The 27,017-nt window shown below is 37.4% G+C and overlaps 1 protein-coding gene across 1 annotated transcript in view; it reads right to left on the bottom strand.

Annotated features, from left to right (window-relative positions):
* Positions 1–27,017, bottom strand: part of USH2A (usherin) — a 391,083-nt gene that overhangs the window by 74,669 nt on the left and 289,397 nt on the right. Inside the window, exons 48-54 of the mRNA XM_064446238.1 lie at positions 18,341–18,509; positions 15,109–15,330; positions 9,644–9,867; positions 7,084–7,294; positions 6,496–6,693; positions 5,742–5,896; positions 3,781–3,979 (exon numbers count right to left, since the gene is read on the bottom strand). Coding sequence (XP_064302308.1) covers positions 3,781–3,979; positions 5,742–5,896; positions 6,496–6,693; positions 7,084–7,294; positions 9,644–9,867; positions 15,109–15,330; positions 18,341–18,509 — 1,378 coding nt within the window. The remainder of the gene's footprint in view (positions 1–3,780; positions 3,980–5,741; positions 5,897–6,495; positions 6,694–7,083; positions 7,295–9,643; positions 9,868–15,108; positions 15,331–18,340; positions 18,510–27,017) is intronic.

Raw genomic sequence — 27,017 nt, forward strand, 5'->3', positions numbered from 1 at the left:
GTATTATACAGGTCAATTTTTAAGTGCTTGGCTTTGTGACCTTAATAATGTACTTTTGATGTGGCTCATGTGCCTAATTGTAATTCAAGAACAATGCAATTCTGTGACAAGAAAAAAAACCTGGCCAAGATCTTTGTTTATAAACAAATCCTCACTTATAGCCATTACAGAGATATTTTAAGTAAAATATATTACAAACAAATAGAAAGAAAGAATACAGAACAATTATGTAGAAAGGTAAAATACTGAATGGAAGACATGCAGGCTGCTTACAAATTGAACAAGACGTGAAGGAGAGAAAATAAAGAGATGACTCAGAGGGATAGCCCTGGCTGTAACCTAATCATGAACTGGAGGAGAAGAAAAATCATCTGTACACTGCATATAAAAGTAAGGAGGGAGGAAATGACAGTTGCAGACTAGAGAGAGGGAAAGGCATGGAGGAAAGCCAAGTATTTAACATTTCAGGATAGAAAAGATTACTGTGGCAACAAATTACTTGAATTCCCCTAAAGGGAGTCATGTTCACTTTTAAAGGAAACATGCATAATAAAGCAATACTCATTTACAACTACACTTTAAAGAGAAAAATGGGCATTAAAAAAAGAGCACATGGTTTCACTAAATTTATTGGTGAAATTCTGATGCCTGAAACCTCTAGTCATATGTGGACCAGTCACAGCAGGTTTTTATCTAGATTATTAAAGCTTTGCATTAAACACCTTGTCTTATGTATGCTTTGGAAAGCTCTGTGCAAATCTATCTATGTGATTAATAATAAAAACAGCAAGTAAGATAATCTTGAAACATAAACAGTATTTTGCTTTTCCAATTTCTCTACTTGATTGTTCACCAGAGGATACTTCTCCCCTCCTTTTCTTTTTTGGTCTACTATTTTGAGTTTTATTTTAATTTTTTTTTTTTTTAATTTTTACACTTAGCAGTCTATTTTGTTATTGTAGCAGTTGTCATTTGCCAAAAGGATGTGAAACAGGTTTGGTTTTTTTTTAAGAATGCATTCTTCTATTCTAAATCAATTCCTTCTGATGCTGTTTGTCTCCATTTGTGCGTATGGCTCCAGCAAGGTCAGTAATTAGCTCCTAGGCTAACACTCCTGGGCCCCTCCATGGGAATTTTACTCAGGAGGATTTCAGACTGCTGACCACAGTCTCACACAAGCCCTCCACCCCCAAGACTTTCATTTAGATAGATAAATATTACTAATGATTACTAATGAGTGCTGCATGGAGATATAGTTGACTAGTGACAACATTTCTGTATCTCTTCAGTTCTCACTACCCTGAAATGGAGAATATGTTCAGATGAAAGAATTTCAAACCATTCAGTCATAATGTATTTCTTAATGTTGTTTCTTTTACTAAAATAAACATCAGTGATCTTGCTTGGCTTTTACCTAAAGATGATCAATCCTACAAATTCTCAATAAAGCCTCTTACTCTGGATATTATCTTTAGTGTACTAAAAAGGAGGAGTTGGGAAGAATCTTTGCTATAAACCCACCTGCTGCTGCTGAAGAGGGCACTCTTAGCTTTCTTTTACAATTCCCCTAATTATTTTCTTCAGTCTTACCCTCTGCCTGGCCCCCACTGCAAAGCATTAGCAGGCCCATTTGTAAAGTAGTAGTAACACAAAGTGAAACAATGCCATAACTGTCATCCAAATTGTTCTGTACAGGGTAGTGGAAGTGTTCAGTAATAAATGATATAAAAAGGTCTTTTATTGACAAGCTGCCATGTGCTGTTTGCATTAGAGAATATGAGAAGATGATGGCTGCTGCCCCTAGGTCCCAGTGGCATTCAACTCAGTGAGATAGCAGAAAATGCTTCAGTTTGCTTAAAGCATTGATAACACCTCTAAATAATTAACTGAGGACTTCCTGTCTTCAATTACTTAATGCTTTTTTTAACATCTTGAGAGGATTATAAGCAATTTATGGATTTCACATGATGAGCACATTCACCGCTATTCCCACAAAGCATTTGTAGGATCATGTTTCCAAAGCTTTGATGTAATTAAAAATAAGCAGCAAGACAATGGTGCAGTGGCAAGGTGCTAGCCTTCTCGTCTGTTATTTGTAAGACCCTAGATTCAAAGTCTCAAGAAATACTAATGCTACAGCTTCATTAATGTTCAGTCATTGCTGAGGGAAAAGCGGACAGTTTGTGGGGGGGGAAGGAAAAAAGAAAGAAGATGAGAAAATCAGACCTACATCCACAGGGAATAAGACAACAGTTCAAACATTTGAGATTATGTATGAAATAAATTTGATTGCTTTATCTTATTCTTTTAATTTAGAGAGCAATAATTATCCACATTGCTAAATCACTGCCATGAATTCCACATTATTACCTAAGGAAGCTCCCGCAGAAAATAGCACAAGATTTGATTATGACTGTCAGGAGGAACAATCACACTTATTTCACTCCTGGCTTAACATGGCAGCATTGGACAGTGGCTTAATGGAACAGGCACACAAAAGGAAAAAAGATCCTTGTTTCTCAGAAGGTAATTTCATTTCCTCTCCCTTCCAACTGGTAAGAAAAAACAGTATTGTTTGCATTAAAATCTCAGTTATAGGAGCTATAACTGCCTTTTGGGAAAGAAGTGGGAGCACGAGAAGAATTTTTCGAATGGGTTTGATAAATCATTCCTTTTTGGTAGGTGTTCTTTACAGTATAAACTTACAACAGCAATTCTAAAACACATACCACCAACTGGCATACTCTAGTTAATATCTCATGACCAGAAGCACTGAATATGGAGAGAGGCATAATATACAGTTGATGAATTGCACACTTGAGCATGATATTGTCCAAGAGGAACAGCAATCCTTTACTCCTCTGTGAGTGACTACAGCAAGGACTAACTCTTTAAAAGCACAAAAGGATCTACTCTGACTCAGGACTCATGCTTTCTGGGATGGTTGAGAGTTTCATATATCCTCTATAGGTTTTATATGCCCTAAGTCAACTTCCACTCTTTGAGTGCCTGTCATATGATATGTGTAATATATGAATCCCTAGATTTTCTAATTGGGTGGGGGGAAAAAAAGGAAAAAATAATGCATTAATAAATTCCTAAAAATCATAGATACAAGAAGAATTTTGCTTCAGTGTAACATTCAAATATAATTAAAAAATGAATATGTGAAAATAATATATTTGAGGTCTGAGCCAAATCTTCCCCCAAAATCCCTTGACTAAAGCTTCTTTCAGGTACACATACACTACTGAAGTTTCACTAAGTGTTTAGAAAATGGCTATAAGCAACATATAAGACCATAAACAGAATCCAGGATCTTTCCTTTTCTGTCTTCCTTTCCTCTTTTATTATCTCAGGCATAAAATACTGGATCCTTCTTGCTCGTACACTGCTACACATTCACAGCAGCACTAGTGACTTCAACTGCATTACTGCACATTAATGATGGTAAAAGAGAGAGTTGAATCTGTGTGAAGGAATGGCAAGCCTACACAAAATATCTGAGACCTTGAGCACACCACAAGCATGCACCTTGAATCAAGGTGGATAGATTTATTTTAAAATTTTAAAATTAAATCTATTAAAATTTTAACAAACAGCAGCCAGAAATGAGATTGGAAAAAAAAAAAAAAAAAAAAAAGAAACGTAAAGTCATGCTAAAGCATTCTAAACTGTACACAGGAACTAGGGATTGACAAGTAGCATTTTTAGTACATTAATACTGTCTCATACCTTAAGGACAGGACATTAGCCTGTCAGAGAGCTCTGCCTCCTTACCTGATACTGTGTGCTGCATTCTGCTTGCAGCGTCAGTGTGTATAAGTCCTTTTCCTACTTGACTTATCTGGTACTCTCTGATGATACCATTTGGTTTCTTGGGTGCAATCCAGCTTAAATGTAATGCTGTTGAGTTCAAAGCACTGACGTCTGGTGGTTGAACACTCTCTGGGACTCCTTGGACAGTGACTGCAACTACCTGAAGACATATGAATTAAACAGCAATTTAATGTAATAGTACACTAGATACCATGATCAATGAGAATGTCACTTTTGTTTTAAAATGTTGTTTGGCCTGGCATATCATTACCAAAGGCCTGGAGAACTAGTTACTTTTTCCTCCTTTTTCACAATGAAATCTGACCTTGAATACATTACATAAGTCTATGTCTACAATTTATCACAACAGGTTCACCATGTTTTAGCTGCCGTGTATAGCACAGGGTGAAACAACAAAAACTGTATTGCTTGAAAACTCTTGATAACTCTCTTCCATATGGTTTGTCAGTGTCTCTGCATTTTAACTGCCTGATTTCATATGTTTTAAGCACCAGTAAACATGGGGCTAAGCCTCAATATATCCCATGCAATCTGAACTCTATTGTAGTTATTTGCAACTCCATATTTTTGTAAGGAAAGATTTTGAAAGATAGAATAACTTTGCACTTGTTAAGCTCTTTCTACAAAAAAAGAAGAAAAAGGAACAAGCTAATTTTCTGTTGACACATATCTACCATCTCCTACAGAGGCATTTCCAAATTACACTGGTTTAAAAAGGGAGTCAGACCTTTCTCTCTTTGAGAATCACTTTTCTTTTTCTGTTATTACTACCATAAAGTATTTATATTATGCTGTAAATATAAAATGTGCCTTCTATAATATATTGTCTTAGTGCATTTGGTGGAATCAGTCCCTACTTGCAGACTTCAGTGTTTGCAACAGTAAACTCCTTAATTACAGACAAGTGAAATAAGCAGGATTTTTTAGCTCAGGCCGATGTTGCAGCAACTGTGCCTACATAGCTTCCAGACCACAGGTTTGTGTGCAAGTAGAGGACTATGCACCTATCTCCAACCCACTGCATATTTTTAGTTGAGATTTGCACCAATAAGAAAAACATTTAAACACCTGAAAAAAAAAATCATCTTTTCAGTCTCATAGATGTTATAATTAAAAAGCACAGTCATTATTCCCTACCTCTGCCCCACAGACCTTACACTCACAGTGCTAGAAATTAATTTTCACAGAGGCAAGGATATTATTGTGAAAAAGAGGTCACTTAAGAAATAGTTTTTCCAAATGATGAATACGGCTTTGCAGAATAGAATCTAGAGCTGTTAAAAAGTAATGCTGGTGAAAGGCATCCATGATTCAAAGTGATACAAGAGGAGATGAAGCAATGACAAAGGGAGGGAAGAGATTCTGTTTGCTTAAAACTGAAGCAGAGGCAGGTTGCACACAAAGGGAATGGAAAGCCTGAAGCAGGTGCAGACATGGAAAGCCAGGTAATATAGTGGAAGAAGGCTCTAAATAAGAAGGTTGTTGAACAAACTGATAGACTAGAGTTGAAGCAGATAAACCAGGAACTACCAAGGAAGAAGAGGCTATAGACATCCTAGTGAGAAGCAAAGATTTAATTTCAAGGCTTAGAGAAAGTGTGTTTTATTATTCCTTACGCTATTCTATCATGTGCAGCTTTCTTTTTAACATCAACTCCTACAGTGCAATTTCAGCTTTGCCAAGAGTGAGATATTGCTTTCTTCTTCCACTTGCTTGTATCAACCTTAGGTTCCAAATAATCACCTGTCAGTAGTTGAATCCAAATATGATTATTGATACTTTTCACTTGCTTACTCAATAATCATCATGTCTTCAAATTACACCTTTCCAAAAGCATTTTTATGTTACCACACTGGCTGATAAAGTTCTGGCACCAATTCCATAAAGACCAATTTACTAACCTTGCTGCTGTCTGTACAACCAGCAACTGTGCAGGCTCGCAGCTGGTATGAATATTCTTGGTATGGCTGGACACCACTTGTGTCTGTGAAGCTCATTTCTGTTCCTCTGAACCGCTCAATTCCATTTCGGAGAACGATATAGTGAATGATAAGACCTATTGCAAAAAGAAAGTTTTCCCTTTTGTTAGCCAAGAAATCCTGTGTGATGGTATACCATAATAACCTACTCTGCACACAGAAAATATTAAATGAAATCTCTAGGTGACCACTGTAAGAGACAACCATCCTGTTTAAACGGCTAATGTCAATTACCAGCTACTCTCCCCAACCTCTACATCAACATCTCAGCATTTCTCAGTTTTTATTGAGAGCTATTCCAAGTTTTCTCACTGGTTGAAAATCGTAAGCAATATTTCCTGAAAGAAACATATCACCCACTCCCCCCTCCCCGAATCCCCAAATATTTTGTAACATGACTATGATTTTCTGATCACATTTATGAATTATTATTATTATAACTTTTCCCAGAAGAGGCTTCTGGGCACTTCTTAGAGACATACTAAATTGTCTTCTGTGAAGTCAGATTCTAATCTTATTTGCAGTGAAATTATCTCAACCTAGAGCAATTTCTTCTTGCAGAGTTTAGGAATACATATATTCCAGTGCCAGTGATTAATTAAGAAACATTCTGTGATTTTGGAACACTGTCAGCTGAATGACAGAAGACACTCTTTTTTTACACATTTATAAATACCATTTGGTTGAAGTGGTTCCTCCCAGTTTAGAAGTATCATGTCTTCCCGATTATCCACTTTGGCCCATTTTGGTGGACTTACACCCTGTGGCACGTCTTGCTTAGTGACAGCTTTGCTAATTTCACTGAAGCCTCTTCCATAGCTATTCCAAGCAGCCACTCTGTACTCATATGTGATAAAGGGTTTGAGGTTCATGTCTGGAAGAAGTTAAATATGAATCATCTCAGTCTTATCAAAGTACAAAATAAACACAAAATAACTTTTTTTTTTTGTTTTCTGTGCCTATGGGACTACTTCTATGTTCAAAGATATATAGGTATGGAAGTTGTTCATTTAGCCAGGACCACTTTCTGCTATAGCAATACTTCTACCAACTTTTGTGAAAGCAAGTTTAGACCTTACGTATTCACTGAATTTCTTGCCACTTATTTCATTTCCCTGAAGATACTGTCCTCATTCACAGATTAATTCTTAAAGAATGCTACTTCTCTATCATTGGTCACATTTAATTAGAATACTTGATAGCATTCAGGACATCTTTTTTTCTCCAGAGCAAATCACCAATCTGATATGCCACTTTTCCTTACCTGTAAATGAATACTGGTTTGGAATTCCTGTGTAGACAGTCTCCTCTTCAGCTGGACACACACCTTCCTTTATCTCCTTTTCTGTAGCACTCTGTGAACCTTTTATCCATGCACAGATGTTCTCCCTAGGATCAAAGTCACACTTTCCACAATGTGCTGTTCCCTCCATAGATAAAGGGCAAAGGATATTAGCCTTGCACTCTTCTTTTACCTAAGGAATGCACATACAAATTTACCACATCTTCCTTTGTTTACAAATGCTTCCATTAGTATTTCTCTCTCTTTATGCAACATACAAATCAGGCAACCATATTGAGTACGTTGATATTTCTAGCATATGGGAGACACTTTCAGACTTTGGCTTGCCTACTGTCTTCTGTCCTTAAGGCTTTTATAATCCTTTCTAAAAGAAACAGGTTTTTTGTAGGGTCTTTGCATGAAAACATCACTGGCTGGGTTTGTCGAAAGTAGAGGAGTCTATAATCAAACGAGAACAGGATTTTATCTGAGAATTTGAATATTCTGCTCAAAGGCCAGTATCCTGTGGCAAATCAGCAGCAAATTCCGAGCCCCTCATAGAGCTTGCCAAGTACGCAAGAGGGCTCTGCAATTCCTTGGCAGCTGTCAAGGCTAAGAACTCTATCCATGGGTGATATAAATTGTGTCCCCTACCACATCACTCCTAAACAGCAGTTTTGCTGCAATAAGAGGACCTTTGCAAACGTTGATGCAGATATCATATTTAACCCATAAAGAACAATTCACAGAAGTAGAAATACACACTGAACATCCACAAGTTTCCATTAAAATTCATGAAATAATATTTTTGCTAAACCCTAAGCTAGAGAGCAACAATTCTCATAAAATATAGGTTGTTGCAGGAAGAAAGGTACTACAATATTTGCTACAAAAATATCTGCCCATTAGGCTACAAACTCTAGAAGGAAAAACAGATTATATCTAGTACTTCCTCAATCCACCTATTGAAATTATTTTGTTAGCTGATTATGAACTTCAGCTGATTTAATTTCCCAAACTTGGCACTTCCACAAAAATTACATTGTGATAGATATAAGATGTAGAATATAGATGGGTTGGATTCACATAAAAGGAGCTCCAGAATGTGTCTCAGTATATCAGTCCTTTTAATATTAGTAAATCTGTACATAACAGAAAGTCAGCACTGCTATCTCTTTTCCACTGTGGGTAAGGGAAATACAAAGCGTTTCCTTTGTTTATACATTATACCTAAGGCATGGATCTAGCATGTTATCTACCAGAATTCATTAACCTATTCTCAGCCATTTTTTGCCTTGCGTGAACTACTAATACAATGCCTTGAGGAACTGTAGCTGACTCATCACAACACTTGGATTTTCTCTAGGAGAAAATTATTCAGTCTGAAAATGAAATGACATGAAAACCTTGACATGAAAAGTTGAAGACGGAAGAAATATTTGTGTATTAACTTAGTAGATGAAAGAAAAGGATACAGGAACACCCGTATGTGGCAGGATGGGGTCTGTTTTTCTTTTTAGTTTAGTGATAAATTCTGCAATAGCTACCTGATTTCCATGTAGAATTCAGAACATCCAACCCTCTTTCTTTCTCTCTTACCCATTTTCTCCCTCTCTCTCTAAATATAAATACGAACATATATATTTATATTTATATAAAGGAATATACATATATAAACAAGGGCTTCATCCTTTGAAATGTTCAATTTCTTAAACAAAAATTGTAATAACAGTTTACACTATTTTTACAGCTTAAGTATAACATCAAGATGGTAATTCTTGAAGCTTTCTATCAAACTCAACCGGAGTTGCAAGACTTTGCAGCTTTGAAAATTTGGCCAAATTGACTCATGCTGACACCTATAGTCACTGGTCACTCTTAGAAAAGATGGGATCAGCCTTTATGGTGCTTTGTTTATTCTTATATTAAAACAGAGTGAAAGTAATTCATTAAGCACGAAAGGCACCAAAAATATAATATCCTCATTGTTGCTAAAAGTGATATAAGGACCTATCCTAGTACTGCTGAAACTTATGCCAAAATTGCCATTGGTTTTCTATAGGATCAGGATTAAGTCCATCAAGAAAATATCAATCGATTTATTTTTATTTATATTTTTAGGAGGTTGGGGAATTTATGTCATACTGCTTGCCCAGATTGAAATGTAATAGCGTTTTTATACTTCAGAACTGGCCACTTCAGTTACAATTTCTACTTAAGGAACATCATCAGGAACTGTGGTCACAGAGCGGAAGCGGGCTATACATGCCAGTCTCGTTAGTATGCCAGCTTTTAGCCACTGTGCTAATCTGAAGTGCTGGGCAACACTTCACAGAGGCAGCTAATCATTATTAATTCCTTTAGAATTCATTGCAATAACATCAATCATGGTGAACTCATTCGGTATTAATATGGATGTAATGTGAAAATGAATAATGCACACAAGAGTTTTTATATTCCTATTTTAGAAAAATAGTTATGAACAGTGTATTTCTCTTTCCATCGTCAAATCAGAGCTACTGAGAGATTTTCTATCAATTACCTTCATCATCATTCCAGCTGAAATCTTGTCAGAGCAAACATATTTCAAAGGATTATATCCAACTCCATTACAGCATTCTTCGCTCTTTGGAATAAGTTCAGTCTCACAGCATTTTACTGGCACTTGGTCATTCTTTCTAACATGTGCTAGGAACTCACCACTGGAACCTGAGCAGCATATGGTATCTGACATATTCACGTATTCCTGCCCACAACAGAACATCCCTGAAACGAAGAAATGTATCTGAATATGAAACATAAGTAAACAAAGAAATAGATAAAGAAAGGAGAAAGCTCAAAATGCAACAAAGCTTGGCATAAAACCACCAGCAGCTGGAATTACACGGATTTAGCTAAAGTGAGATTCAAGGCGAACGTGAGGTGACTGAAGTAAGTGTCCTGACCTCTAGACCTGCTGAAAACAGTCAAGAATCAGAGGAAGAAACAGGGATCCCCTACAATCCGCTTAACCGTTGCTGAACTTTTGTAAGAACCTTTGCTATGAAAGGCCATACCAAAGTACTCTGAACAGCTGGACGAAGACAGACTGTTGACGAAAATTTCTTGTAGAATGTAGAAATTGAGAAAGCTTCTCCATGCACCTTCCAGTCAGGTCTCATTCATTCCCCTTACATGGGCAGGCTTCCAACAGTGCATCTTAGCATTCCAGAATGTTTCACATTATATTTTATGTTTTAAAGTGGGGGTTCATACTAGGTATGTATGACTGAATGGGTGACTTGCCAAATACCCACAGCGAAGCTTCAGTCATCTGATACAGAGAATTACTCTTTAGGAAGTTGATATCTAAATATAACTTGCATTCCTGTAGTGGAATTGATAAGCTGCCAAAGTTAATTCCACAGTCTTTCTTCTATTTTTAATAATTTTGTATTAAAACTAAAAGCTCATCATAACCACTGTAACCTTCCAAATAGTCACATGAATCATTCTGCAACTCTGAAATACCAGCGTTGAACCTCACGCCATTTAAAGAGAGTGGTAAATTTTAACTCTGAGCTAAATGCTACAAACACTCCATAATTGGCAATGAAATAAATGTTATTACTAATTCAACTAGAAAGACATCACAAAAAAACCAGGGCTGTGATATACTGGGACATCTACAAAGTAATTTGTATTTGACATAATTTCTGTAGTATGTAGACATTTAAACCACATGCAAGAGCAGACACTTTTCTCACTGCCATTATTGCAGCAAATCTCTCTCAGGAAGTCATACATAATGAAAATTACTCTTTACAGGTATGATCCTGCTAAAGCATTCAGAGCATTTCATTCCAATCACTGGAATGACTCAAAATGGTGATATTACTTGCATACTTTACCTACTTTCAGGGCTGGTTCCATTCACAGAAATCAAACTGTGATCACCAGCTCTCCAAGAGGTAAATATTACCCCTTGTTTACACCCTTTTTCCAATTTGTCCTCAGATTCTACCAATTTTAAGTAGAGAATTAATGCAGAAGATTACTAAATTCAATACTAGTAAGCAACTCAGACAGCCCCAAGGGACTTTTGACAGGCAAACTAAAATTTTGATAATGAACTGTTTTTCTATTGAAACAAACAAGGCTGTATCCTTTCACTGTGAACCTCATCTTTGTTTAACTGAATTAAATTTTTCAGCCAAGATTTCACTCACATAACAAGAAGTGACTCCCTTTCTAGTTTCTTTGGTAAACCATTACTTCTTTAATTATTATCAACCTTGTTCCAGTGTGATAAATTGCTAATTACTTAATACCCTAATCAGCGTTCATTCTTTGCACAGATAAACTGTGACAGCGCCATTAATTTAAATAGTAATTTCACTTAATGGCCAGAACGGCACACCAGATTTTTATGCAGCATTTTCTGAAGACTGCATCCATCACTGCAATATTCTGACATAAAGATGTCTGACGTGCACTAACTCACTTAGGGAGAGCAGATGTTGCAGAGCAGAGTTTGGTAGTAATTCCCATAGTGCATCACTTCAGCATGAATGAGCTGCAGAGGCAGAGGTAGACAATCTTCTGAAACTGCATTGCATAGCCTCTGACCTTTGCTTAATTTATCACATGTAGCACTTGACTTCTGAACCTTGACACCTCAAACGTACAATTTTAAATATGCTCCAAGAAAAACAAAATAGGACCATGTAATATTGATGGATTGATTTGCTTTCTAAAAATCACTTTATTCAGTTGCTTAAGGACCCAGAAATTCCTACAAACCCCCACTGAATTCAGCAAAATACCAACATACGAAGTATTTGTTTGTAAATCAGTTGGAATGTGTGTGTCATGCTTTATATATTTATGTTCCATAGGCACATAGTGCATTACAGCAAAAAGAAAATCCGTCAGCTGGAAAAGACACTTCCTGCTAACAGTGCTTTCTGTCAACAATTATTCCATGTTCAACCCCAGCAACTGAAAAAATTTACAAACATAGCTGAGTGATGAATTACTAATTTAGTAAATCTGTAAAACCAATGCTTTCAAAAGGGAAAAATGAGTATTAAAAGGCTTAGCCTTTGGAGCCAGAATAGAGGATCAACAAAATACAGAGCCAGTGTACATTGCAAACTACTCCAAAAATCCTTGGCTTACATGTGGGTATTGCAACTATTACAGATCAGGAACCACAACACTACAAAGCATCTTCTTTCATGAGTCGGGGATGTCAGTATAGAGGCATTTCACTAGCTTTTTTTTTTTTTTTTGTAAAGAGAAAATCCAAGAGTGGGTTTAGCCAACATTATCCTTTATAGCCAAAAATAGACAACTTTGGATAATCACATTGCAGCAGTGGGGCTCAGGATGTGTATACAATGGCATCACTGCCAGCCTTTGCCAGTAGATGTCTCTATGGTCACCCCACTAAATAAGGCCAACAAGGGGCAAAAAAGAAAACCTAAGAAAATATAAATTTAAAAAAGAAAAAAAGACCAATGTGAGATGGAAAAAACATCACTTTTTCCAGGACAGACTCTCTGAAAAAAAAAATGTATACAATGGTGAATGAAAAAGTTCTGCCACTCAAGCCCTTAAACCAACTTTCAGTGCAAACCTAGATCTAGATTCTGCAGAAACATGCTGCTTTCAAACTGGCCATGAAACAATAAGGCACAAGGTTTGCACTTTTATTGATCATGTTTTTCTTGCATTATTTTTTTCAAGGACCTAAAACTCCCAAACAAAAGCTTTGAACTGTCATTATATTTTTAATCATGGCATTCGTTGCCAACTACAAAACAGACCTTCAGAAGCATTTCAGCTTTTGCATAAAGCTGCCCCTGTTACCTCTTCCCCTTCTAGACAATAAGATCAGCTTTCCAGTTACCATATTCTTGCAAAATTCTACTTATCCATTTGCCAATGATAAGTAAATTATGTTTTTATATGAGAGTACCTTTTCCATTAGAATTGTTATAATAATAGGGATAGGGAGCTGGTAGATTTTTGTGCTTGGCTTGTGCATTTTCATGATGTGTTTAGCAAGGCTGAATTACGCTAAGAAATTAAGCAAAAACCTTCTGAGCATGACGTATATGATATGATAAGAAACCACAATCTATTCTATGCCTAATGCAAAAGAATACGATCTCTTTTCAACTGTGGCATTAATTCATCTTTTAAACCTGTATTTGTGTTCAGCTGTATGCTGGCTCACAGCATTAAGTCCTCACAGAAAACCTGTGAACGATGAAAAAGCCACTGTTTTCTTTTTTAATAGCCAAAAAAGTGTCATCCTGAACCATTCTCAAGAAAAATGCTGTAAATGATAGAACGCTATCGGCTAAACACATTTTTAAAAAAGGGGTATAAAGGTTTTTTAAATATATATATTTAAGAAAAAAACCTGTTAAGAATACATATATACTGAAATGAAGAACATAACTTTCATCCCAAGATACCTGTATTACACTCCTACACAACTCATCTGCCCAGAGAGAGCAGTAAAAACATAAACGCTACCCCAGCAGTTCTGTTCCAACAGCATCTGTTAATTCACTCCATTTATAAAATACATATTGACAAAGACAACTGAACTGGGACCAGGGAGATTTGATTTGGTGTGAGAAAGTCAATTCAATGTGATTTTGTTAAAGGGCTCCTGCAGGCAAATAAAAGAGTTTAAGTAATAAAGTACATAAAGAGATGTTTTATGAGCCAGCCCCGTCTTGTGGCAGCCACACAATACATGGCTATGCAAGAGGGCCTTGTTCAGAGCTGATATTGTGAGTCCTGCATAGACACTGTAGATCAGGCACAATTAGGGATCACAGTGAGGGGGAGCTAAAATCATGCAAGCAGTGCTGATCACAGCATACACTCCATGCGTCACCACTGGAAGGGAAGGATGGTATAGAAACCACAGGAAAGATTGCAATGGCTCTTCTGATTAGCCCTTCCTGACAGTCAGCACAGAACTAGGGTACTTCTGATACCACAACAGCTGAGGGATCCAGTCAATAAAAAAAATAAGCTGAAGATAGAGCTCATTTTTGGGGAAAGGAGGAGTTCAGCCTTCAAGTTTCGATTCTTAGTAATATATTAAGATCCTTAGCTGCACAACTAGAGGCTCAAACTGGCACGCATATGGTGGAAGCACTGCATCACTCATCTTTGTACACCAAGCAGAACTGGGTACTAAACCTTCATTATTTCCGTGTTTTGAAATCAGGCTCCCCTTTGAGACTGCAATTGTTTCTGAAGTCTTTTTGTCAGGCTGATAAAGCCTAAGGCTGATGGTATATAATTTGTATAATAACTGTGGAAGGAAAAGACACGTGAAAATACCTGAATAGGGTTTGTTATAATACCTCCAATTTCTGTCACCAGCTAGTCAGAGTGCTTTACAAGGAATTCGGGTTCAGGTTGTACCTCTGAGTGATGGAGTGATTTCCTCTGGTGTGCAAGAGATTAATGGGATACACCAGGTGAACCAGTGACTAATGCTGGAGATAAAGTTTTGTTAATTTTAAACTGCAGCAGGTTTACCTTCATGTAGATGCACAAGTCAGTGACATAGACCACCAAGCATAGATAGCATCATTATCTTCAATTTCTAGGTGACTAACACCACATCTCCAGAACAGATGGAAAATCCCTGCTCTGGGATGCATGGCAGCACAAGGCGGACAAGTCTAACCTCTGTTCTACTCATCGAGAGAGGACTTAGTCCTATTTCCTGACCGGCATAATGAAAGATCATGCACTTCTTTCTGAATTTTTTTGGTGTCTCCAGCCCCTGCAGCTTTTGGACAAAGGCAAAGAAGGGTTATCGAAAGCTCAACCATTTTGCAGTCTGTCACAATGGGTGAGTAAAGTGCAACATCATTTCAATAAATCGGCATACACACCTTAAACCTGAGTGTGTCACTGCTGAATGGTTAGTGTCATAAGAGATTTAGAAAGATGAAGACCCTTTTTTCTTGAAAACTTATTGCTTACCTGTGAGAGGTCTATGTGCAGTCCCTTCTTCTTCATCACCACAACAGACCAAGTCTGTACTTATGACTTCACCACCACAGCACTGCTGATTGAAACTGTCATGGAGGGATCCACCACAGCAGATTTGATCGCCCGATGTGGAGTAAGGCATTCCCTGGCAGCAAGAGTCACCAATTCCAACTGAAACTCTGTTTTGCTCTTTGTTAGGGCAACATACTTCTCCTATCAATTTAAGAATACAATTAAAGGTTTTATGCATTTATAGCTCTTGAAATCCCTGAGAGGCTTTAACCTGATAGCAACAAGTCTGGGTTCACATGTTAGTAGCTTCACATGCAAAATGTTCCATGTGAAAGTATGGAATCACTTGGTACTTTAGAATGCTATAGAAGTATTATATTAATTTGTAATAATAATTAAAGAAACATGCATTCATTAATTCAGGGCCAAGACTCTGTAAGATATCAAAATGCAAGCATGACAAAGACAAATTGAGAAGAGTAACAAAAATAATTTCTGTAAATATGATAATTATACAGCTGAAAACCTTTAAGCAGAGGCAGCTACATAATAGAGTTTGTTCTTGCTATGATTAACGGAACAGTCAGCCTACTTATTCTCAGCAAAAAATTTCCTTGTCTCCTCCAAAATCATTCCAAACTTGTTTTGAGGGACAAATTCACATTGCTTAAAGAGTTTTTCAGTGTTGCTCAGGACTTCATCTCCCAAAGAACTTCAGGATTAAACTCACTTCAGAAATTAAATACCACCATCACAATCAGTGGACTTGGCTGCTACTTACACAAAAGCATCAGCTTAGGCCTCTAGGGTAAGACTGCCAACGAGATGGACACTACAATAGTGAGCTGGGCTGGGGTAAACTGTGTGCTATGAGCAGAGTAGATACTGCTATAAATGATACAAAAATTGGGCTAGATGGCAATAATTTTATTTTACTAGCATCTGCACTTGATCTGATCCAGTGTACTACGTGTACACTGTACTAAGAGGTACATTTCTGTATTATCTTTCTATGTTGCAATGTCCTCTGTGGCTCAAATGTCATTTGGAAGGAGTAGGGGTTTTGTTCTTCTATTGAAGATGGGTAGTAGAGGTGATTAAAGTATTTGGATTCTTGATTGTTAATAAGAGAAATGTGTTTTGATTCTTAAAACTCATTTTTCCTCATTTAAAGTAATATATCAAGTCCGTTTCTTCTGAAAGATTGGGAATTACAGACAGAGCGCCCTAAACCCAATGCAGCTTTTGTCAGCAATAAACATGTGATGCGATTGTAACAGATACAGATAAGAATACTGTTTTCCTTTCCCCCACATTCCTTGCCAAAGAGGTGTCTGGGTGGTTGTAGCATTATTTGTTCTGCTCTGCTTTAAGAATCACTCCTCCCATCTTAGTTCTGGGATGGATGTTTGCACTTCCTTGTGCACTGTTTCAGAAACTGAGATTCCTGCCTTCCTAATTTGTAATCTTCATGCCTTCAGCCCAGTGTGCTTCAGTACATCTAGAGCTATCAAGCTGGCCAAACAACATCTGGGAAATATGTATGCTTAGAGAGTTTCCTGTATAAATAACTTTATCAAATAAAGTCAATAATAAACAAAAAAAGATGAGAACAAATTTTTAGAGTATAATAGATATAATCTGTTTAGATACTTCATCATATTTTCCTGCATTCCTCAGAATCTAATTTAGTTGCTACACAGAGAATGTATTAAAACACAGAATATAGCTTACATCTATTGGAAATAAAACTGTTTTTTTTAAAGAACTATTAGACATACGACACAAAGGATCAGTAACCTTCTCATTAACCTCTCAAAATGGGATCCATTCCAAGCTAGGCTTGAAAATGTTCTCTCTCTGAAAACTACCATGCAGTCTTACCAGTTAATTGTTATCCTTATCAAAGAATGACCCACATTAACATTTAGCTTGAGGTTATTAGCATATTTATAAAAATAAAAAAGAAAAAAGTGACCAACATTGTTCATGTTGCTGCCCTTTAGAGTACAGAAAAAGAGAATGCAGCAAGTATACTTAGGGAAAAAAAAAAACCACGTTTAAAATCATGTTCAAGCATTCACTGTTTCATGCTTGTGGACTGCTGACTGAACAAGAACTACTTTCAGACATAAGACATTTTGTTTCACTGTGCTTTTCTTTCTTAATGTAAACAACATTAAGCTAGTTAACATAGACCACTGGATGGGGACAGGGGTCACAGTATAATCTCTCCGTTTCAGTACATTGAGACTAATGAGGCCAGCAAAATACTTTTCTCTGGTTCTTCCATGTGATAGCATTTTTCTGATGTCATCATGGAAGGCATTCTAATATTGTGATACATGAATTACTTTTCAAAGGATCAGAACTTGGGACGTGCTGAATGTGTTGGCAAAAATTCAAGCATTTCTGAGCCTAGGGAATGGGTGCCAGCTCATGAGTAATGGAAGCATTTCAGCTCCCGACCTGACAATTGCCTACAAAGAGATATATGCTTTGAACGCTGCCCCCTGAAAGGGCTCTCCTCCCCCTTTTCCTCCCCTCTCCCTGTCAAAAACCCACCAACAAACTGGAAAACCAAACTCTGGACAATAGCACAGAAATTTAGTTTTGGCAAACCTCCCAAACAGTTCTGAGAATGAGTATGATCAGCCTTAAGAAAAGGATAAATTTTCATCAAAGATAATACATGTGGGATGTTTACTTTGATCTGTAACATTGGCAGAAACAGAGAGTAGACAATGCGAAAACAAGAAGTAGTGATGTAATCCATAATATCAACCCCAAATGCTAACAATTGTTCCACAAAAGAAATGGCATGGGGAAATCACATGGGGTCAAGTCAAGCAGAGAACTAAACTGCACCACTAAATTGCCTGATAGTGTTCCTATTAAGCAGAACTGCCCTCCCCATTATGCAGCACTCACTGCAATTAAGTATAGTTTGGCATAAATTAGTTCTCTGGGAAATGACCCAATCATCAGGTTTCATCAATTAAGTCTTTCTTGTATAAACAGCGTACTGTGTTTAGAAGACAAAGTCAGTGCAATTTTCTTTGCTTATCCCACTGAACACAAGCCTCAAAGATATCTAAAAATCTTGATAAATCCCACATTTATTGCTATGTTTTTATTCTCCTTGATTTAACAGATATATCAACTTTGTTGTTTTGTTTATTTCAAGCACTGGAAAGGAGTTGTCTCTTACCTACTAATACCCTAGTGTAATAACCACCACAGCACCGATGTTTTGGTTGCACAGCGTGTATCTGACCACCACAGCAAACCCCTGGTGAATTAAGATTAAATGGAATGTACTTGTCCTCGCAGCATTGGAAGCCAGGTTTATTGTCGTGCAGAATCCCATTACAACATACCTAGAAGTAGTTAAAAAAAAAAAAAAATCAGTAAGGCAATATCTGTTAAACAGAACATAATGTGTTCTCTGGCAAAACAACATATATGAAAACGTGTACAAGACATCCTAGTACTGACACAAATATGACCGCAGTCAAATAAAATGTAACTTGGCTAAAATCCTGTGCCCTCCAGCATTATCAGACTTCAATAAACTACTGTGTATCTGACAGAATGCTGCTATTTTGTGGCCTTCAACCACACTGCACCTTAATGAAATAGTCCATTAATGTGAATATCTTCACATGCCTTGCAGGCTGTTTGAGCCTCTCAATGTGGAGTAGACTGCAATATGTAGTATAATGTACCATTACCTTATCCTTTTCTTTTCTCCCCAATTCTTATTTATTTATTTATTCATTCATTCATTCATGATGAAACATGTCATCTGAAACCCTTACAACTGCAAAACAGTTTTTCCCAATATTAGCTCTTGGGTTTTCTTTCACATAAAAATAAGTAGAATTTTCTTCTTATAGCACATGATCACTTATTTATGACCACAGTTGTTCAGACAATGTGATCTCAAGAGAATAGTATTTATATAAGGATTTTTTTTTAAAATAAAATTTACATAGAAATGAATTTTGAAAAGGCCTTTTAACTTGGACTTTTTTCCAGGTGCTGTCGAGAAAATTATACGCTTGAACAATCAAATAATTTTTTGTACACTTATTCCTGTGTCGATAGAGTGGCACACTATATATACAGCTAATCATATAAAACAGTCAGTAGAATCATTGTAAAAATTGTAAACTCAGAACCTACAATCAGTGCAACGTGTATTAGCTGGAAGGATGCCTCTTACAGCTGGACAGAAAATGCAGTTGGCAGTACAGCCAGGTGTTAGAGCAGAGTTGCTCCTTTGTTTTCTTTTGACATGGAGTGCTTCCGCCCCTGACTTCAACCCCATTCTAAATCAGGTTATCTTAGCAGCAAAGAAAGCAAGCACTCCCCTAGAAGGATCTTTTGTTTACCTACGTACTTTAATTACTAGCTGACAAAAAACTTTAAAAAAACCTTGTATTACTAGACTCAGGACATCCAATTTGTATTACGTTTATAATGTTAACACAAATATACAAATACAGAAAAAATATTATTATTTTTCTTAAATCATAAACAAATTCAGTCTGACTTCAGAAAGATGATGCTTCATTTTGTCCACTTCGGAATGGCCTTTACTCAATCACCCTTGGGATTACTAGGTTAGGGTCTGAAGTTACAATTTACAATACATAAACAATATGTAACTCAAAATTAACACCAGCTAGGGCAGAGGGTGTTCTTGTTTCCTCATTATATTTTGTGGTTTTATAACCCTATATGCTTTGAATTGACACACAGTTTTCTGCTTTTGCAGCATGCTTTCTCATTCAGCATCTGTTTTAGACTACCCAAGTAGCTGAATTTTGTCATTTTCTGTTCAGGAATTTTGAGTCTCTGTAGGGCCTGTTATATTATTTTGCTGTCCACCTTGTCACTGGTAATATAATCCAATCTATGAATTTAATTAACCTACTGTTCTTTCTTCCAGATCATTAGTTAAGATGTCATATAAAACTCTGCTTTACACCTCTTCTCTGCTTCCTATCTTTTGGATATTTTTTAATGACTGGCACACACTCCAGTCTGAGTTTTTCTTCATTTACAATTGTCTCCAAAGCAACCTAGAAGATTACCTGGTCTCTCTGTATTTCCAAGTCATTTAAAAGCATTCTTAAAAGTATCAAATCAAGTACTGTAGTGCCACTGCCCTCTGAAGAGATCACATTTAGCAAAAATTCTTGACACTTCTTAAAAATGGACTCTGTCCTGTCCTTTTTACTGCATCCTGAGCTTGAGACACCAGACCGAGTAAATGCTGTACGTGCCAGCATGAAAGGAAGCCAAATACATGTTTCTCACACATTTTTGGTCTCAATTTGTGTGCCCCTTGTGATTGTGTCTCCCTCTGATTTGCCCAATTTCTCATCTTTTCATGGATTTCATTTGCCATCCCTGTATTGTTTCCTTCTTTTCAGTGATGCACACCACACAAATTTCACCTGAACACAGTCTTCTGGCATTACCCAAGCTCAGATGCTTGAGCAGCCATTTTACTTTCCATGCGACGTTTCCAGTTTTAAGAAATGGCCCTTCTCTTGTGAAGCCTCAGCAGAAACAGCTGCTCCACATATTTCACACAGACACTGGGAGGGACGTGTTAGTACTAGCTCTAAAGCATTCTGGATGGAACATTATTTGTAAGATTGCATTATTTTTGGTGTCTCGCCTTTTTCTCCTGAATTCCCTCAAAAAAACCCCAGCTGAACAGCCAGGTATGTTACATTAGTTTCAGCAGCTACTTTTCTGTGTTCAAAATTATTTAGGATCCTCTATATTTCTCAATACCCTATAGACAGCTTCCAAAAATGGGTCCAGTCAGCTCTAAAACACTTTCAGACTCTCATCTGGCATTACCGATTGATATAGTTGGTGCTATTATTATGTAGCTCCATAACATCCTCTGCCGTCAGCTGTAAATTGTTAAATAACACTTTTTTGGCAGTCCTCTAAAGACAGTTAGTTTCTATTTGCATTGATATTCAGCCCAAGGATTCTGCATTATCAATCCATAAAATAAAATGCATTCAAGTAATGCTAAAATTATGTCATAGACAAAGAAGAAAAGCAGATGGATTGAAAGTTATAGTGGCAAAAGGTTATTATTATCTCATCCTCTTAGATCTAAAAGTGACAGTCCCAACTGGACAGTGTTAGGATGTACACGAAAGTAGAAGCCCTGTAGCCATCAGATACAATGACACCAACAGTTTAGGCAGGCCGGAGATCTCGGTCTCATACAGAGGGTTGAATGCTTGACACATGCTTGCTAGCCAGAAGATCTTTACTATCTATGGAGATGATACAAGATGTTCATCCTTAGCTATCATGGGAGCCCTTAAAAATATCGGTAGACTAAGTTACTCACAAATCAGTCCTGCAGTTATCCTTCCATCCAAGCCCACAGAGGGACTGTTACCCAGGAGCAGAGAGACTGGGAAGGACTGGGCATAAAGAAAGGCTTGCTACAATACCTGAGGAAGGCCCAGTCAGCCATGCCACTAGCACAGAGTAACTAGATATCAAATCTGGCAGGCAGGATTACACAATATTTTAACAATTTTTAAAAATACTCCGAACTTACCTAGCAACTCTCTTTTAATTAAAATTGTGTCATCCCTGATCCCTCTGCTTGCTGAAGACTTTGCTGAAGGATATTATCTGGCCTTATGGACACATGCCAGTTGAGCTAGGACTGATTTATTCAAATAAACAGATGTGCTAGGCAGCCATGTTTATCCTTCTTGTCAAACACTTGCTGCCAGAGCCACTTTGTGAAATAGCAATTCACAAAACACTCTAAGGAATTCCTATTAGCTACAGGAGTTCATTAAAAATTTCTGCCTGTGGAGCAAACACCAGAGTAATGATTGACCCATCATGTTCTCATGTGAGAGGGAATATTTTAAATTAGCAAAGCACATTCTTTTTTTACTTAAATAATCTCTGAACCTATATAGACATCGTTTTTTGCTAAGTATACTTACCCATTTCTTTTCTCGAACTGCTGTTCTCTTTTGGTAATGACTACAGCCTTATATCTAAAATCCATAAGCAGAAATTATTGTTATCCTGTTACAAATCACTATGTATTATCTTACTAAAATGAGTTTCATTTCCTGTCTTTCACGTGTGTTACAACACACACTATACATGAAGTGTTATCTTTTTAAAGGTTCTCTAAACCTGAAAGAACTTGAAAAGAATTTGCACAATATTGCTAGCATTAGTACTAAATCTTACATAAATATTGATCCAATATCTTTGACCAGTGTCAAGATGTGTTAATTTTCACTCCTGAAAACAGTGCTTTTGAGGTTAGCTATCAAGCCACCATTTTGCTCCTCCTGTCCGTAAAGGGAAGAGGCCTGCTGGTGTTTGTAACAAACGGCACATTAATTACGATGAGTAAAGAGGTAAGCCTGCACTTCCTAGTAATGTCAGAGTTATATTTGATTAGTTCATTAACTGCAGATTTACACAGCTTGTTGCTACTGAGAATAAAAAGTGCTGAAGCTGTATTAACACCTTCAGTCAGGACCCTTTTAACTGTTCATGTCCATACTCATGATCCATTGTGTACAGAAATTATTAGCCTTTATGCCATTATTTTAATTACTTTTTTGCTGTACCCGTCTCATTATTTTCAGTGTTCACCTCAGGATGCCAGTAACAACAGAAGAACAGTTTGGTAGCTACATGGATAATACAGAAATGCCTTCCCCATCAGTACTGAGATTATGGTCCCTGATGGGTGAAGCTAGGGCACATTCCAATGTTAATTGAAGTACATCTCTGCAGATCTCATGACATGTGCTCTGTAAACTGATGTCTGTTTCGAGATTTCAAATATGGATAGAGTTATGGATCATACCTTACTGAAAACAGCTAGGAAAAGACTGACAATTTTGGCAGCTTGGAAACACCCAAGCAGCACAGGTCTGTTACTGTAAAAGATACACAGGGACCTTCCAGGCAGCTGACAAAATTCACCATGAGATCGTATTCTCAGCTTCTCTGCAAAACTACACCAAAAAAAACTCCACAAAACCATCTCTAAATTCTTCCTGCACTCAAGAATTATAAATCCATCCAGGTCTGATGACAACACCAGGTTAAAGATACCAGGCACAGCACTGTGTTAGCTTTAGTTGAAATAACAAAGATTTCTAACGCTGAAGCAGAAAACTGGTAACAACCAGAAAAATGAAGTAGGGCTCTGGCGCAAGGATTATTAAGATAGCAGGAATCTTTTTTGGTCTTCATTAGGCTTAATATCAGGCCTACATGAGCCCATGAATGTGCATGTACACATGTCTCTCGTAGTGGAAAGGTCATTTGCTGTTTTAGAGATTCCCAAGACAGCTCTGAGCAAGTTGGTTTATTTACACAGCACAGTGCTTATGCAGAGATACTAACCTGGATCCCAAACGTAGCCCACATATACCAGTGCAACCCTGCACCCGGGCTATTTAACACTGCCTTTCTGATATATCTGTGCTACTTGGCTGGGCCCAACTCAGACTATGTTAGCTGAAGAGTCTCTGCATCCTGCTCTTCTGTGCAGTGAAAACACACCCTTGTATTCCTATTACTGAAACACTTTGGTTTCTATGGATGGAGAGGATTATATCTCTTATGTAGATAAGAAAAAACATCCCTCTTTTTCTGCAGTGTCTTACAATAGCAAGCTGATAATACCAAATGTCACCCATAAATCCATAAGGAAATATTAATGAAGAGCCCAAGACATATCTCCAAATTATTTTTGTACAAAAGGCCTCCTTTTCCTCTCACTTTATAGTCCTGAATTCAAGTAAATTTTAAGAGTGGAATTAGACCCATTGTGTCTTGTGTACAAGGTGCAATAAATAACCAGAGCAGAAGTGAGAACTCCACAACCTGTTTGCCTATTGGACCTACATATATACAATCTGCCTGCTTTTGCTGACCAGCTTATCACCAAATGATCAAAAATCTTGTTTATTATTCTGGATCTGAACATCATTTAAACTGCACAGTATTTAACTCTCAGTGGCATCTCTTCACATTTGGCTGTACAGTTAATGTATGGTGAACAGCAGCTGGCACTGTGATAAGAGGTTTTCTTTTCAGAAAAAATGTATGCTGGTCAGCATTGCTTTTCTTCACTTCTGTCCAGTAAACTGTCGAATCTAAGGACCACAAATGCTAGCATAAATGCTTCAGCATTATAGCTAGCGCAGACTGATAGTGAATTATATAAAAGCATGACAGAGGGATGCCACGTAAGGTCTTATGCTGCCCCTGTCACAGACTCAAGATTAAGAGGAACATGGATGTGCCAGGAGCTCTGTAAATCTCTGTCCTGGTTTAACCCGGCAGGCAGCTAAATACCACACAGCCGTTCGCTCACTCGCCCCCAAGTAGGATGGGAGAGGGAATCGGAAAAAATCTTGTGGGTTGAGATAAAGACAATTTAATAGGGCAGAAAAGGAGGGAAAATAATAATTATTATAAATGAATATACAAAACAAGTGATGCACAATGCAATCACTCACCACCCACTGACCAATGCCCAGCCAGTTCCAGAGCAGAGGCCACCCCCAACCCCGTCCCCGGCCAACTCCCCCCAGTTTTTTTGTTCAGCATCACGTAATTTGGTGTGGAATATCCCTTTGGTCAGTTGGGGTCAGCTGTCCTGGCTGTGTCACCTCCCAACTTCTTGTGCACCTCCAGCCTCCTTGCTGGCAAGGGCGGTATGAGAAGCTGAAAAGTCCTTAACTTAGTGTAAGCACTTCTAGGCAACAACTAAAATATCAGTGTGTTATCAACATTATTCTCATCCTAAATCCAAAACACAGGACTATACTGCTTACTGGGAAGAAAATTAACTCCATCCCATCCAAAACCAGGACAAAATCTCTCACAGATCTTTTGCATGGCTAGTGCGGATACACATAGCAGACCAGGCAAATCACTGGGAGGGGATTTTAATCAATTCACCCACAAAAATTACTCCTCTGTCATTTTATGTATGAGTGCTTCAGTTCATACATATGGACCTTCTAGTCATCTTTTATATATCCATTACTTGACCAAATAGCACCCACTCCTAACCACAGCCTCTGAGAATACAGAGAGACTATTATAACAAAATAATGCAAAATTAATTAGAAAAAATTAGAAAGTCAGGAAACTATAAAAATAAATGGGCACTCTCCAAGCTCAAAGTTACCATAAATGCACAAAGGCTGAAAAAATAAAAACGGAGAAGGAAACTTCTAAAATTAATATAATACAAATGTAACTTATACATATGCCAAGATCTATTAAAAATTCTACCATGCCAAAAACCTAAAATAAGTAAATTTACCTTTTAGAACAAAGAACTGCTCATAATTCACTTGCAGGATTTCAGAAATGCATATGTTCAGTATAGTATTGTTTTCAAGGGAACTGAAAAGCTAAAGCTGTCTTGGCTGGAATAATTTATATTTTGATTTGAAACCCTCAAATAGCTCACTTCCTTAATTACTGTCTTGTCTGACAGGGAATCTTGTGAATACATATTGTTTGCTTTAGTCAAAGAACATGTGATGATGCCTTTGACAAATAGGGACATTATTTCATCACATTAAATCTTACTTTCAAACTAAGAGTTTTCTACCTCATTTGTCAATAAAAACCATTACAGACTCCTGCTACACTATTGATCCTACTCCTAAACAGGAAGTCATATGAAGATTAACCTGAAAATAGCCATAATTTCAAAATACATCTGACAAATCACAATGGATCCCATTCAGAGCTGCTCATCATTGTCATGTAACAGCCACCCACCTGTAGCTGAATCTAAATAGATTTTCTGTACTGGAGAATCTGGTCATTAAGCATTTAGACAAGGAAGGATTTGGGGGGGAGGAAGCAAGTCATGTTAATAACCACTATTTGCTGTGCAGAGTTTGAGGAATGATTCCTCACACAGAGAGCAGCTGTATAGTTTTACTAGTGTTTTTGAAATTCAGCATACATCTAGAAAATTTCATATGGCCTTTAAGTGGTTCAATGCAATCACTTTATGCCAAAGGAGCCGTATGAAATACCATCATGTGCCCCATAGATACCTGAATACTTGAGCTGACAAAGAATCTCCTCTAGTAGTTTACAGTGTGCGATCTGTGGCATGCAGCTGAGCAAAACTGATTCTTCCAAGTGGGATGCAAAATCCATACAGAGATCTATATACATATATACCCACCACGTAATTTGGCACAATGGGATTGGATCAGTGGATTCAAGAGGTTGGTACTGAGATTCCTCACACTTCCATTACAGGTGGCTTGTGAGAATTAGTTTGGATCAGATACAGCCTGATTCCTTGGGATGAACATCTGCATCATGCACATGGAGCAAAGCCTTACAAAGGGAAGAAACCTCAGATTCATGCTTGCGAAATGAGGTGGCCCACAGACTGGTTGGGAGACTAAAGTCCCCATCCGGACATATTTGAAGGATTTTTGAAACACAGATTCTGGCTTAGCTTTCTGTGCAGGGGTTTTAGTTTGTGTGTATTAAAAGCACTTCTACTGCAAACCAGCATATAGTAAATGAAAATAATATGGGGGTTCACTTCAGAACTGCACTGTTGCTCCAAACCAAAGTGTTAATGCAAGACACATTCATAAAGGCTAACCGATTAATTTCTGCTGAAAGGAGAAATAAAGTCAACAATCACAGACTTAAGACAAGAGAATCACTTGTCATCAGCTGACTCACATACGCTGCTGCAGATTTTTGCACAACTATCCCTGTATTGAGCTCAAACATCCATATTTGATTTTAAAAAGTTTCAGGACGTGTATCAGAACCTTGATTTTAAA

Source organism: Phalacrocorax carbo, chromosome 3 (genome assembly GCF_963921805.1).
Source record: "Phalacrocorax carbo chromosome 3, bPhaCar2.1, whole genome shotgun sequence".
Lineage (NCBI taxonomy): Eukaryota > Metazoa > Chordata > Aves > Suliformes > Phalacrocoracidae > Phalacrocorax > Phalacrocorax carbo.